Source organism: Nylanderia fulva, unplaced genomic scaffold (genome assembly GCF_048542155.1).
Source record: "Nylanderia fulva isolate GAGA-0341 unplaced genomic scaffold, ASM4854215v1 Scaffold27, whole genome shotgun sequence".
NCBI lineage: Eukaryota > Metazoa > Arthropoda > Insecta > Hymenoptera > Formicidae > Nylanderia > Nylanderia fulva.
In genome coordinates, this window is record NW_028190336.1 from 1,478,897 (window position 1) to 1,494,339 (window position 15,443).

The 15,443-nt window shown below is 40.6% G+C and overlaps 2 protein-coding genes across 4 annotated transcripts in view; one reads left to right on the top strand and one right to left on the bottom strand.

Moving 5' to 3' along the window:
• Nucleotides 1-87: 87 nt before the first annotated feature.
• The window catches only part of ds (dachsous cadherin-related 1), a 277,551-nt gene continuing 262,195 nt past the window's right edge, over nucleotides 88-15,443 (bottom strand). The window contains exons 13-17 of the mRNA XM_029303522.2: nucleotides 13,218-14,160; nucleotides 12,530-12,815; nucleotides 6,205-6,501; nucleotides 3,772-4,228; nucleotides 88-3,655 (exon numbers count right to left, since the gene is read on the bottom strand). Coding sequence (XP_029159355.2) covers nucleotides 1,336-3,655; nucleotides 3,772-4,228; nucleotides 6,205-6,501; nucleotides 12,530-12,815; nucleotides 13,218-14,160 — 4,303 coding nt within the window. The 3' untranslated portion in view covers nucleotides 88-1,335. The remainder of the gene's footprint in view (nucleotides 3,656-3,771; nucleotides 4,229-6,204; nucleotides 6,502-12,529; nucleotides 12,816-13,217; nucleotides 14,161-15,443) is intronic.
• Nucleotides 10,888-12,950, top strand: LOC114931469 (deoxynucleoside kinase-like). 3 transcript variants are annotated; one of them, XR_014924920.1, is made up of 5 exons: nucleotides 11,199-11,259; nucleotides 11,407-11,606; nucleotides 11,751-12,000; nucleotides 12,080-12,425; nucleotides 12,496-12,950. XR_014924920.1 is itself a non-coding variant. In XM_085483776.1 (4 exons), the coding sequence occupies exons 2-4, from the start codon at nucleotides 11,439-11,441 to the stop codon at nucleotides 12,361-12,363; spliced, it is 702 nt and encodes a 233-aa protein (XP_085339902.1). In that variant the 5' UTR covers nucleotides 10,888-11,192; nucleotides 11,407-11,438; the 3' UTR covers nucleotides 12,364-12,950. The 3 variants fall into 3 exon arrangements, 2 of the variants coding, with proteins under 2 accessions (XP_085339902.1, XP_085339900.1); XM_085483776.1 differs by lacking the exon at nucleotides 11,199-11,259 and adding an exon at nucleotides 10,888-11,192 and having other exon boundaries at nucleotides 12,080-12,950; XM_085483774.1 differs by having other exon boundaries at nucleotides 12,080-12,950.

Consider the following 15,443-nt stretch of genomic DNA (forward strand, 5'->3'; position numbering starts at 1 on the left):
ACAAAAATTAAATTAGTTAAAAAATTAATTTAAAAAATTAAATTAATTACATGAAATGAGAGGTAGGATAGACGAAAGAAAAAAATCTCCTAAAAAATTCATTTATTTAAGGCCCACATCGCGTAAGGCCCTCGGCTCGGGAGAGTCTTTGTACACAGAGCGATTTATACAAAATATGACATATTTATATATAATCAGTGCATATATATATATATATATATATGTACCTGGCTGAAATTTCATCTCCCGTTACATCGAAATTGCGCTCGGAAGACAGGACTGAAATAACAATTAATCAACGAAGTTATATAGGCAGCTTTAGAGATGCGTTACCACGAAATCCGGTGTAATCAGTTCGTTCGTAGTAGCGCGTATTTTTTCGACTCGAATGATATCGCCATGTTCGTGTATCCACAATTTAATATTATAAAAGTAAATTATTAACTGTACACATTTACGCAACTCGACGAACATGACGCGATCATTTACAGTTTCCCGTTTACATAAGAACAGTCTATTTTTTGATTATGACAACATTATTATTCGCGCAAATTATTATTTACAATGCTACTTAATGACTAAATGTCGTCGCAGTTGGCGAATATTTATATACATTCCGTTCAGAAAGAAGTACTTTCTTTCAGTTAGCTATCAATTGCGATTCGGATAAGGGATGCATCCGTATTGTACATACAATAAATACGGAATCGTCGAGGCGCAATCGCTGCTTTTCCGCTTACTGTTTCACTTCTATGAGTGATATATATTCTTATCATCTTTTATGATAAAATTCAAATTATCTCTAAAGTCAACACTTTGTTAATTAATTACAAATAATAATTTATCGCTGTGCATTGGCGTAGAGAATTTATACTCTCTGCGCCTAAAGATCCAGGTTCAAATCATCTGGGATTTACTCAATTGCCAGTTCTCGGAAGGCCACCAAGTATATCTTGCCAAGAAGCCCCTCTAATCTAACCGATTTGAAACCGATGTAAAAAGGCGCACATTATAGATACATGGAAGAAAATGGAATAATTTATCACGGGAAGGCAACGTTTGCGTGTGACGAGAAAAACAATTCGGTCACTAAATTCTTTGATGGCCGGTCAAATTAAAATTCCTAAATTAAAATCACTCATTAATATCCATGAGTTACATCATTCACACAGTCTAAAAAAGCAACATTCATATATTCGATCGCATTTAAACAACGTATATTAACAGGAATATCATTCGCACTGCTTTATACGAGGTACCGCATTGTCTTACCGATATTATTTACTCGGTGAGTCATCACTGGATTAACACTACTAACTTGTGCGCGAAATATCCTCAGATCCTTAGTTCGGCATCGGTAACGGGAATTCCTCGGTTGGCACTTTGACTGGATCTCTGGGTGGTGGGTGGCACGAGAGGGCTGATACTGGGGCTTCTTGTGGCCAGAGGTGATAATGAGGGTGAAAAACTTGGACTTAGAGCGGCGGAGGGAAAAGTAGAAGCATCATGGCTGATTGGTGACCTCGGCAGGATTCCTCTCGCTAACGCCGGCGCCGCTAATGATCTCGGAGCGACTGACGTAAGCAACGGCGGTGGCGGTGCTTTATGTACAGACTTGGTTTTACCGCTACTGCCAGAGTTCCCACTCTGAACGCTGGCGGCGTCGTCCTTCAACCTGGCAATTTCACTGAACACGTGAGCTAATGGTTGATATTGCGGTCCCCAATCTAATAAATAATCCCAATTGTACGACCCGGTGAGTTCCTCTTCGCTGTGCACGATGGAGCTCAGAGAGCCATTCATCGACGGCCCACCCGGTACTTCCAGACCCGAAGTAGATCGTCCAGGTTCTCCAATCTTGCCATAAATCAATGTCGCTATATCTGCCTCAGTGCTTGCCTCATCTTCAAATAGATGCAGACTGTCCAGGGGAAGAGCTTCGGGGGGTCTCCTAGGCGTACCAGCTGGGGGATCCACAATGCCCAATCTAGCTAAGTATTCCTGAGTATTGTGAACCGAAAGGTCGCTCGCGGAATCGGCAGTTTGCTGTCCCTCGTTGATCATTCTAATCTCCTCGTCATCTCCGTCATCCTCAGCAGATCCTCTGCCAGAGGAACCCGATTGATCGCTTCCAGAAAGCTCGGAGGTAGCCTGCTGTTGCCCGGATTGACCGGATGTCCCGTATGGTGGTATTTCGTCGTATTTCGGAGGAGCAAATTGGCAAGATGTGCCACCTGCTCCTCCGGCGCTTCCGGAACTATTGTTTCCGTTCGCACCGACTCCAGTCACACTTCTAATCGGAATCGTGTCAAATGCGCTCGGGTCCACGTAACTATTAGACGCAGTGGCATTGTTTTCACCATTCAGACCTGGCTTCGTGCCGGGCTTTTTGTGACGACGATTACGAATGTGAAGATAGAGAAAGATAGCGCCAAAAGCCAGAATGAGAAGAAGAAGAGCAATTAATAGACCTAGAACCCAATCGGCCAAGCCACCGGGAGTGGCCACAGCCATATTCGAATCGACATCCGGTGTCGCTAAAGTAATAGCTCCTCTAATTCCGTTTATTTCGTTGTCGTCCATCATAATGATTTCCACTACCGTTACGTTAGACAGGGAGCCTTGTCTACCGGAACTCGCGCTGACTATTAATCTTGACGATTCTTCAACGCCGATATCATGCATCAACTTTTGCTTCACGATCAATGCGCCGGTAGTGCGATTTAATTTGAAATATGGATGCTGAGATGTTAACTGGTACACGACCCGACCGTCCGGTCCTTTATCACGATCAGTTGCTGTTACGTGACCGATTACGGTGCCAGGCAATATCGGAATTCCGCTCCTTATTCCGAATCTATACATTCTTTCAGTGAATTGCGGAAAGAATTCATCTCTCGAGTCGATTTCTACCCTAACGCGCACAGCCGCGGAACGACCGCCCATGTCTGTGGCACGTAACGTAAAAGCGTATCGATTCCGTTGTTCGTAATCGAACATGGCGCGGGTGGTGACAATGCCCGACTTCTCGTCAACCGTGAATAGCTTCCAACTGTCGTCGATGTCGGAGAATCCGCTCGCAGCGGCGGAAACGATGGAGTAATTCAATGATCCAAAGATGCCACGATCTAAATCCGAGGCACGCGCTGAAAACACAGTCGTGCCGATCGGCTCGTTCTCGCCGACAAACTCGAGATACTCAGAAACGGGGAACTTTGGCGAGTTGTCGTTCACGTCTTCCAGATGAACGCGAAGTATTGCGAGCGCGCAGAAAGGTGATACCGGATCGCTGTCGCAAGCCATCACCACAAGATTGTAGACTTCGGGCTCGAGGTCGCAATCGAGCGTGGCGTTCACCAAGACGGAGCCGGTCGTTCTCTCGACCCGAAAGAGACCGCCGTCATTTCCTGAAGTAATGTCATACGTCAACGTAGCCGCCGGTGTGCCGACTAAGTCATCGTCCTTGACAGGTAGGACGGCAATGGTAGTTCCACGTGGAGCATCTTCCTTAATCGATACTTGATACAGCTCTTTCAGGAAGTACGGATAATTATCGTTCACGTCCTCTACGATTATTGTTACTATTACTGGCTCGTCTCCTATCAGCGAGTCTGTCGTCATGTTTTCACTTTTGTTGCTCAATCGTAATACGTATCTGCAAAATTAAAATTATATGACTTTAGAACTTCTAGATAATTTTAAAATAAAACAGAGAGAATATCAAGAAACATTAAATTAAAATATTAAATCTAATTTTTATTCGTTATTTACCTATCCTTGGTCTCGCGATCGAGTGTCCTGGACAAGATCAGTCTGCCTCTAGATATTTCGAATGTTCCGCTATCATCGCCCACAACGATTGCGCCATCCAATAAATCTACGTCGGAGAGCTTCATCAACGTCGTGCCTTTTGGTGAATTTTCTTTTACTGTGATCTTGTGCTCTCGTCCTGGAAGGGCGTTCTTTAGATTGCTAAGTCGTACAATAACTGAGCATATCGACGATGCCGGAGGCTTGCCATGATCCTCCGCGACAATCGCCAAGTCCATTTCTTTCGGCATTGGTCTGGGTATCGCCGTGCGATTAACAGTCAGAACACCGGTCACGGGATGTACCGAAAATCCTTTTACAGGTCGCAACAGATAGTATCGTACTCGGCTGTTCTCTTCCGAAAGATCGTCGTCCGTAGCATTCACCGTTAAAATTTCCTGCAGATTGCCTTGCCCTTCTGAAATAAAAATAAATACATTATTACAACAATGTGTTATGTTAACGCAGTTTCTATAAATAAAAGGAAAATATTTAACTCTATAAAACTAAGAGAGAGATCTTATAAAGTAATACGAGACGGCATTCATTTGTAAATGATAAAGACTCAAGAAGCACTCTCGTAGGATCGATTATCATATATTGTATGGAGAACCACTTGACAGGGACGCAAGAGAAAGATCACGAGCTCAAATACTTTCTGCATCTTCTTATTGCGGATCCTCAACCACGACACACATTATGCCTTTTTCGAACGACGAAGAATAACAAAAGTTTTGTGACACCAGATCGTACGGAAGTATAAAATAATAACCAGTTATTTTATATACACATCTTCTAATGTCATTCCTTCATTAATGATTCCTTTGCAACAATTCTTTTTTTTTTTTATTTTATTTTATTTTATTTTTTTTTTGAAAGACAGATTGAATCTATAAGGTAAGAATTCTTCAGTATCTAATTAGAATTCAATTTTAGGGAAACATGAGAGCAACAAAATGTTTTCGATCTATCTTGATTACTTCTATACAATGTACATTTATAATGATTCTAATGAATCCCATTAATTGCTCAGGTGCTTCATTAATTTTCGCCGAAACTTCTTCGCTCGATTATATCTACAACCGATCTACCTGTCCTCGAGAAACGTTACACAGCTTTTTGCGAACATGCGGAACGAAGCACAGGATGTGAGTTGGAAAGGAGGAAAAGATGCAAATTCGCGGCTTTGTCACTGTGGGAGCTTCCTCGCTTGAATCCTTTCTACATCTACTGCCAATCTATCTTTCTCTCCATTGTTTTATCCCTCAACCAAATACAACATGAAGCGCGGATCTATGTATTTCTAATAAGTTTCGAAGAAAATTCTCTTTCACGAAGTGATCTCAGTCGTCGAAGGCGGCTTTTCGGCTGCCTCGCAATCAGTGTCCTCGCGTTTATTTATGTGCGAAGAGTTCGCAATCCTCCTCAGTCCTTCCACCCCATTCATCCATACCATTCTTTCTCCGAGCTTCCCGCTCTCCGCCCTTGTCCTGCCCTGATCTCGCATTCTCCTTCTCTATCTTTAGCTCTTCTTCTTCCCTCTTTCGCAATGCACTGTATCTTCTTCTCTCCTGCGTTCGAGCAGCTAGCTTTTCATCGTTCTTCCTTGTACCTGTCTTCTCTTTTTTCAGCCTCTCTCTTTTCTCCTCTCACCCGCGCGCTGCTCTTTCTCGCGCGCTTTATCTCGGCGCGGTGTCAATTCGAGTTTGGAACATGGACAACAGGACACAACGCGTGTCTACTAAAAACCAGTTTTTAAACGCGCGTTTATTTCGCACCGAGAAGCTCGCCTGTATCTTCCCTTCTCCTCTCTTTCTTCATTTCTTTATGCCCCTATACTACATTCGATTTTTTCGACGGGATGCTAACACCGAAGCATCGTCTAGCGGGTGACAAAACTCAATCAATAATAATCAATAATAAGCTCATGATATAACGGATACTAAATATGGACTAACGATAAAATAACACAAAATAAATAAATGAATTATCTGCCGTTCAGGATGAGATATTAAAGTAGGTCGAAATTTTCACAATGTAATTTATATAAACGGAACCATTAACGGACAGACTTTAATACGCTTTAATAACGCGCGGTGAACCGCAGGAGAGATTCGCAACGCTTCGGCAACAAAACCGCGAAACTCGCCGAAAGAATCTTACTGTTCCGTAACGCTGGTCTCGCGATTCCATCCTACGCTATCGCTCCATAACGGAACAACCGATCTCGCAATCTTGGGGAACGATCGTTCCTCGATAAATCAAAGGATTATGACCTGTTCGCTGAAACGATCGCGTCCGATCATCGTCAAAAGTTCCCGATTGCCCGCTACCTGCCTCGAACTCTCATTCATCTCGGACTCAAAATCGTGGCCTTCGAGGACCTATACGTACCTGAGAGGACAGCTACGTAGACGACCTGTTCGAATCGCGGCGCATTGTCGTTGAGATCGGTCACACGAACGATGAGGTCGGTCGTCGCCTCGTGAATCCCATCGCTGGCGATCACCTGAAGACTATACTCGGAACGCGTCTCGGCGTCCAAACGCTTCCGTAGAACGACCTTGCCGCCGTATCGATCGATGCTGAAGGGTCCCGGGTTCGTCAAGTTGCCGAATCTATACGTCAACTCCGGCGAACTGTCAACGTCGTTCGCCGTGATGGTCGTCAGTACAGTTCCCATGATTGTACCTGAAATTAAACAGATGCAAGTTCATTTATAAGTTTATTAATGATATTGAGTAAAGAAATAAATGCATCTATTTCATCTATCGTTATCTGTAAATAAAAGATATATTATTGCTACGACAACTGAATAATTATATTCTAAGATTTAATAATGCACAGAATTGATAAAAAATGCTCGACTGGAAGATGAAGAAAGCTGGATCTCGAGTACACAATGAAGAGCGACGGTTTTATCGCTCTAAATTGCGAAGCACGCGGTTGCTACTGACGAATTGCATTCCATATGCATAAAAATGCCATTGATTTCGTTCTTTTGTCCTCGTCGCGAAGGCACTTTGTCACTGAGAAACGATCGTGCGCGATACATAAACGACGCGGAGCGTGTAGGTAGCCCACGGATCAGGGCGTGCTCTTCCGCGAAGTTAAAGACACTTCAAGGGGGTCGTGCTTAAAATGCATTGAATCCGTACTATCGAATCGTTTTATCTTGGCCGTGCTAAGAAGAAGCCGGTCGAACGAATCCGCCGGAAGAAACGGATGAGCCTCTCATTCGCGAAGCACGATCGGATCGCACAGCAGCCGTGTGAGTAAATTATACAATATCATCTCGTCCACGAGGAAATTGAAAACCGTAACGCGGGAGCACTAATTTGCGAGCACAAAGTACGCGATGCGACATGTATCTCTCTTACATTACGATATGCGAAATGCAATTCAAATGCACCTCCGGTGCACCGCACCTGGATGCAATTTGTCCGTAAATATGAGCTTATGCCTTCTCATAAGTCATCGTAATATGTATAATCGCAATCGAACAACCCTCTTTCCAAATGATGCCACTCGCATTTTGCTCACTCTTCCAAGATTTACTATTGCTTTTTTATTGTGCTCAAAACATAAACTAATATCCGGATATGACAAATGTTGAAGCTTCTGTAAAAATAAAAAATTACGAAATAAAGATATTCTAAATAATGTTCTGAACAATTCAAAAGAAATTCTTCGGCTCGCTAAAAGAATAAATAGTGCGCGAATATGTAGTTAGGAAGAGGTATATCATCAGAGACCGGACTTTTGATTCTACGATCCAGCCGGGTGATATACGTTGGGCATAGCAACACCTGCGGCAGTAAAAGAATTATTCTGTACCGATGTTATTCGAGGGGGCTAGCATGAGGGCTAGCTGGAGTACGCGGCTGCGACCGCTCGTAAATTTCATGAGAGATCGTTAAAGTCGTGTAAATCGGTTTCCGGAGCGATCCCACCGTCTACGAATGCGAATACGCGACATAACTCTGTTACAACTTTAACCCTCTGTTAATCCCAGACTTGAGGAACCAGAAGCAGAAATTGTGGAGTATGCAGCGACTGTTTGAGCAATTGAGAGCAGAAGTAAATTCTCGATATTTAAATATTCTTTCAATAGCATCAAAGAAGAAGAAGAATTAAAAATTAAAGAACAAATATTGAATCTTTCCTCGAAAAATTATTATAGTAGACAGATATAACTTCATTAGAACGTTTTAAGCATCTGACTCATCGAGGTAATTTTCTCGGATGTTCCTTGTATTTCACGAATTGAATCTATAAACACGGCAGTGTCTGGTGACATTATGTTCCTTGTATGGAGAAGATGCTCGTCGGTGGTCCACCATTGTTTGTTTCTTGATTTCTCGAGTCAATGCCACTTTTGGAATCAACCCCAATCGATGCTGTCGATTAAATCCTCCCACAAATGTACAGATGCGCACACAAAGCACCTTATGAGAGCAGAGGCAAGGCTCATCCAACATCGATGAGCCGCGCCTCCCGGTTTGGACGATAATTACATCCTTTATTCCTACCGGAGTAATTACAAGCGTTTATCGTAGGACGAGCATAGGTCGCAAAACCTGATTCGCACGGATTAAATGTAATCGATATCGCTATCATGGAAGGACGCGAGTTCTGGTATATAATGAGAACGTAAACTACTTTTGTTGAAGCGTTTCGTGCTGAGCCGCGCTATTAATTAGCAATTTATAAGCATAAATCACTACGTGAGAACGGCAGGTTATGATTACCGTAAAAATCTAGCGAGGAATGTTTCTCTAGAAGACGTAGAACAGGCTCATTATCCCGTCACGTCTCGCGTTACGATGATTCATATTTCTTTTATTATCAAATTTGCTTTGAATACAGCAAAATACATTAGCCACGTAATCGTGAACAGATATTCGTCGATGCAGAATATCACAAGTGTAAATTTAGCGAGGATCATAAATGAGCTGTGAAAAGTTTATTATCTCTATAGGCAAAACGACATCTCTACGATATGGATTTCGTCACTATCGTGGCTGCAACTGGAAGATATGGGTTTCCAAAGGAGTGCAACGTTAAATAAATCGATGTGGCAATCTCGTTTACACCGAGGCTGAAGAGTTTTTACGGCGATACAAATTAGATAGTAATCTCATATTATGCTATTACGAGTCGTTCTCGAAAGAAGAAGAAAAAGAAGAAATAGCAACGCAGCAGCAAGAGAAAGCAAAGATGAAAACAAAAACGCGAGCGCAATAAAAGGTCCCTCTAAAAGAAATCTCTTATTATACCGCGTCGTCTTCCAACGATTGCTAGAATGCGCGTAACTCGCCACCTGCTCGCTATTGGAAATTCCATCCGATAGGAAGAAACGGATCCATAAGAAAAGAAGAGGATGACTTATTCGAAGCATCATTGAAACCACAGTCGCATCGCCTTCGTTTATTCGATGCGGTTGAATTTACTCGATCACCACTCGTCTTTCGTCGCGTCATCTTCGTTGACTAGCTGCCGACCGAAAGGAAATTCACGGTGAAGACGGGACGAGAGAGAAAGAGAGTGAAGTGGTAGCGCGAGGTTGGCGCTTGTACGTCAAACTCGCGGCCACCTCGATCCTGCGTGCCGTTCCATTGAATCGTATCTGTCAATGGGGAACAATATGGTGACGCGAGAAAGGCCGAGGAGGAAGAGGAAGGTGTACCGAGAACAGAGAAAAAAAGAGAGAGAGAGAGAGAGAAACGGAGAGCCAAGCCACCGAACGCGCGCCTCGGCAGCCTCGCTTAAGTTATGCAGATTGTCCCGAACAGTTGGACTTTAATGCCGGCATAAATCCTTTGCCACTTAACTTTATACTTGGAGAGTAGAATACGTTCCCGCCCTCTCAATGCAGTTGGGTTTCTCTCTTCCATTGCCTTCTCTTGCTTTCGCGCTCTTCATCGATTCACCTTCGCCATCGTTTATCTGTTCTGTATCTGAGACACCCTGTATATATCATTCCCTCTCTCTCCAAATACTGAATTCTCTTTTCGTCGCAAATCAAATTTCATTTTGAATATAAAACATGTCTACCTTTTCTGCTAAAAATGCTAATCTATATATAGACTTGACTGTGTGCTTATATTTAGAATTATTATATTTCTTGAATATATAATTTTTCTCTCGAATGCACAGACTTATTTAAAATTAATTTAAAATGTAATCTAGATTTATCATTATAATATTTAATAATTTAGCGTTAAATTATATACAAGTTTTCTTGTTTAAAATGTTTTGCTCGATTCTTAGTTGGATGTCTTTATACAGATGATGACATGATCTCAGAGCACTAATAGTGTCGCGATATCAATAAATGCATTTTTTCTTCACTTCTTTTCCTTCTTTCATACATTGGTATGCAGTCCCACTACCTCTCTCCTTCTATCGTCGCACGTGGGCGACCTTGAGAGGAGTGAACCCATCATGAAACCCGTTGCATTTCGAAGGGGCATCGCTGAGACATTCGAAATGACCAGAATGAAACTCGAGCTATCGTCATTGTAGGTGAAATTCTACCTGATATTGTCGATAAGATTATCACAGATACTGCTATGCTACTGTCATTGGTACCAAGTATCTTAACGAGTCCCTTACTATTTCGCATTCTAATGTAATTGCCTTTAATAGAGGTAGAACTATGGAAGATGAGCAATTCATGTACTGAGAACAGTTTGCGATTATAACATAATTTTGCAATGACCTGATTGGAAAAAAATATCCGTAATATTCAGATATTATTCAATATCTTAATATTTGTAACACGATAAAGTGGAATTTAATATTTAATATCTTGCAATTAACAACTTGAAATTTACGCGTTTATATTAAATGTTCTCTACATATATTCTGATATGTATTTAACATGATAAGTGACTATAATAATTTATTAATAAATTATTGAAGAGATTTAGCTTAAACGACTTGTGACACTTTCTCGAGACTTGTTATTTATACATTTAATTTTCCCGCCAGTTTGGTACGCAAGCGTACAACTGATCGCGCTTTTATATCATCGAACAGATGGCAAACAGGTTCTTCAGCAGATGACGCACAACATGGCGATGTATATTTTCGGCGGGAAACGCATTCGCCCAGCAATGCTGTCGTGCATGTCAGTGCGTCTTGTGCATCGACGTCAATCTACGCCAGTTAGCATCAGTCGAACGTGGCTACAATACGTATTTTTCAAACAATTTTATAGTGCTACGTGACAAATATATATGATAATATAGAGGATAAACAAGAAGAGACATAACTGTGTTTCGTTAACCTCAGAAGAAACTCTCGCACGTTGTCTGTATAAATCGATACAAAAGACGAAAAAGCAGATATTGTTATCATCAAGATAATTACCATAGGTACTATTTTACTTATGATATTTGAATACACACATACTATGCAACTCGCGATAATCTAATATGATAGGTATGAACATTTATATACTGTTAATTACATAGAAGCAGAATATAATTGTTTAATTGGTTGATTTCTAAAGAATAATTCAATCATTAATTGATGTTAATTTTCTTTGATGCAATAAGTTTACATCAAGAACAATATATTTTGTTTCAGGAAACCGCTGCTGCTACATTTCTATCAAGAAAATGGCCTCTCCACAAAAGTTTTACAACAATCCATTTACAATCTGTATAGAAGGAAATATTGGAAGTGGCAAAACAACATTTTTAAATCACTTCCAAAACTTTAACAACGCTACAATTTTGCAAGAACCAGTGAATTTATGGCGAGATGTGGCTGGAGTAAATTTGTTGGTAAGTTTTTTTTCAGTTCAAATATATTTCAGATGTATCTTGAATAAAAACGTCACATCATATATATAGCAAGATCATATAGTTTCAAGAAATTTAATATAATTATTGAAAAAATATTTCTACATACTGATATTTTGTTTTCAGGATCTGTTATACAAGGACCCGATAAATTATGCCTTTCTATTTCAATCGTATGCTCAATTAACTAGGCTAAAATTACACACTCTGAGCACACCATCACCTTATAAAATCATGGAAAGGTCCATATTTAGTGCAAGATGCTTCTTAGAGAATATGAAGCGTACAAATATGATAAGAGATGTAGAAGCAGTAGTTTTAGAAAAGTGGTACGATTGGTGTTTAGAAAATACTAATATAAGAGCAGACTTAATAGGTACATACAATTGTAAACTAAAACAATGAAAAGATTTTTTTATATTTATTAAGTAATTTTGATTATATTTGCATTTTAGTATATCTAAGAACAACCCCAGAAGTTGTATATCAAAGAATGCAGGCTCGCGGGCGCAAAGAAGAAGATTCTGTATCATTAGAATATCTGAGACAAATCCACGAAATTCACGATGACTGGCTCTACAGAAAAACTTTATTTACTTTACCAGCGCCAGTTATGATTATTGATGGTGATAAAAGTCTCGAGGAAATGGTGCCACAATTCGAAAAATGCAAAAGTCGAATACTTGGAGAGAAAACAGATGGCACAAATACCACAATAGTTTTAAATACTAAAGCATAATAATGTTGCAATATAACTTGAATATTATATTTACCTGATAGATCATTTTTAAATAATTATAGGTAATATTTACATATATAAATCTTTCGCATACTATATTCTGGTATTTAAAAATAATATCAAAAATTTCAGGTTTACTATTATAATATTAAGTTTCATGACTTACCTTCAGAGACTGAAATGATATTGTGTTTTGGGAAGGTGGGCTGATTGTCGTTGATATCAATTACTTGTACACTCAATGCAGCTGTGCCAGTTAATTGTGGATTTCCTTGATCTGTCGCGATGATAGTCAGTCTATATTTTTCGCGAACTTCACGATCCAAGACTATATTGGTCCTTACAACTCCGCTATACGGCGGACTTATGGTGAAGGCGTTATCCGGATTACCATCCACAATATGATATAAAATTCTGCTATTCAGACCTTGGTCAGCGTCACTTGCTGAAAGCTACAAAAGCAAATATTAACAAATATAAATATGTGTATATCCAATAGTATACATTTTTATATCAGTATATATATATTTTTATATTTTAACTAGTATATTATAAAATATACAGAGAAAATACATAAGTATTCAATATTTGAGTGTGTGATTTTGTCCTTTGTATCTACATCTGTGCTGAATCTTTCCTTACAAAATATATTTTGATCTTTGGTGAAACATAATTTGTAAATTATATATATATGTTTATATAAGTTTATGCAAGAATTTTATAAATCATTTATAGTAGCTCATAGATAATAAACATAAAGATGACAATATTTATTAATATTGCTTTGCATTTTGACTTTAATGCTTAGTAGACTAGAATGCTATATAATGCACAAGTTCTTATAAAACTCTTACCTTAACGACGAAATCTCCTTTAACGTTGCCTTCAAGCACAGTAGCCGAGTATTGCGTTTGCGTGAAAATCGGCGGATTATCGTTGACATCAGACAATCTAACAACCACTTTGACATATGCCTCCAGGACATCTGGTCCCGCTGTTTTCGCCATTACATTGAGTACATGCCTCGAACTTTCTCTAGGCTCTTTCGGTTGCTGGTCTTCCAGAGATCTGCCCCAGGAGTTGGTGCGGGTCGCGTCGTCCGGCTCGCTGCTAAGCCTCACCGTTAGGTCGTTCCAGAGCTCCGCATCGAGTCTTGTAGGATTATTGACGCGCAACAAACCGGTACCCGCATCGATCGCGAAGGTGTCGAAGTCGTTTCCTGACACGATCGAGTAGGATACATGCTGCCTTCTGCCATCGGTGCGAACTGCGGTGATCTGAATGAGCTCTGTGCCAGCTGCGGAGTTCTCTTGAACGACGACGCTGTACGTGTCATTCTGAAATTTCAAGGCCGGCGCTAGATCCACGAAGTCGCCGATCTGAAGCTCGACTAAGCCTTTGGCGCTCTTGAGCGGGTTGCCTTTGTCTCTGGCTAGTATCTCCAAACGGTAGATCCTGCCGTTATCCTGCGACAGCGACTGACGTGCCGTTATTTCACCGGTGTTGGGGTGTATTCGAAACTTTGGCTTCTCCTGCTCGTGTAGGAACGAATACACGATATCTCCATTGGCACCATCATCAGCGTCGTTGGCCGATACTCGTAGAATATTTTGACCGGGTTGTATACCGATGGGTACGCGCTTCCGAAAGGGATATTCTTTGAAAATTGGCGCGTTATCGTTGACGTCGCCAACGTTGATTTCGACGATTACCGAAGTGCTCTTCGCATCGTACTTGCCACTGTCTGTAGCGATTACATGGAAGCTATAGACGCTTTGGCGTTCACGGTCCAATGAACTATATCAAACAAGAACAAAAGGAAAATTAGTTGTTGTAGAATGATTGATAGAACTAAAATTAAAGAAATTTATAATTAAGTAAGATAATGTACTTTTTCCAAGTTTAACTTTATCTGATATGTTTCAAGATACATTAAATATCATAGTTCATTATTTGTTAATAAAAATCATGATAATTATATATATTTCGCCAATGTATTACTCGGAAAAAGTTTAAAACTAATTCGTGGATATTTCGCAAAAATGGTATCTAAAAATAATGTTATTATAAAGTTGCGCGACCGTCGAGCAAGAGAAGTTCCCAGCGCGCCTTCGCGATGCAACGTAATACTCGCAATAATTCTTAATAAGCGTGGGATAATGATCGGACGCCGATAGTGCACGAGTTCGATACGCTTATTTACAATTGTGCGAAGCTAACTCGAAGCACTCCACAGTTATCTTTCGCCGTTCCTGCCAACATGCAGAGCATGCAATTTTGCAAATCTCCATCCAAATAGAATAGTAGCACAAAGAACAATTTCTTAAAGATAAAATTCTGTCAAAAATAAGAGAGAATTTTGAAAACACGTATAATATATTACATCAAATAAATAACCAAATATATATGCATAAAAAGTATATAAAAGAAATGTAGAAATAGGGGAGTGTGTCCTATTAGTTTTCGTAAAAGTGATTTATATTTCAATTATCTGTACGAAATCAGAGAGATCAGTTGACAACGTCATCTCTGGTATCGTCTCGTCGTCCTTGCCACCGGTTTGTGCTATTTATCGAGTCATTTTAAAGAGAACTGGTCCTCGTTTGACCCGCACCTGTATCTACCGGGTGGTCCAAGAGTGAAAAAGGGAAAAATGTTTTGTACACCTTCTCGTACCGCAAAGCGGTCAGCTTCCAAAGGTAACAGGGACGATCGTTGCGCAGTAAGAACAACAGCAACAAGGCGACACGAAAGCTGGATCCGCGGCTACCGATCGAAGGAAGAGGGTATTAAAAACAGAAGCAGGAGGAAAGAGAAGAGGAGAGAAGAAGAGAGAGAAACAGACAGACAGACAGACGGAGGATGACCGCATTCGAAGAGGGAGAGACGACGAAGGAGGGAGAGATACACGCACAGCGAAAGAGCCAGCCCGAGCGAGATCTGGTTTTGCATATCAGACATTTTGCCGGCTGAAATAATGCATTGAAATGCCACATGGAATCTCGCTGAAATGACACACGGCTGTCGCGATGCAAAAGTATGCGGCTCCTTCCTCCCTGCGCGTCTTCTCATGACTACCG

Bases quoted from the DNA above. Each gene is read 5' to 3' on its own strand.
- LOC114931469 (XM_085483774.1), top strand. The intron at 11,607-11,750 runs GTAAGTTTTTTT...TTTTGTTTTCAG, and splicing joins TGGCTGGAGTAAATTTGTTG to GATCTGTTATACAAGGACCC. The intron at 12,001-12,079 runs GTACATACAATT...TTTGCATTTTAG, and splicing joins TATAAGAGCAGACTTAATAG to TATATCTAAGAACAACCCCA.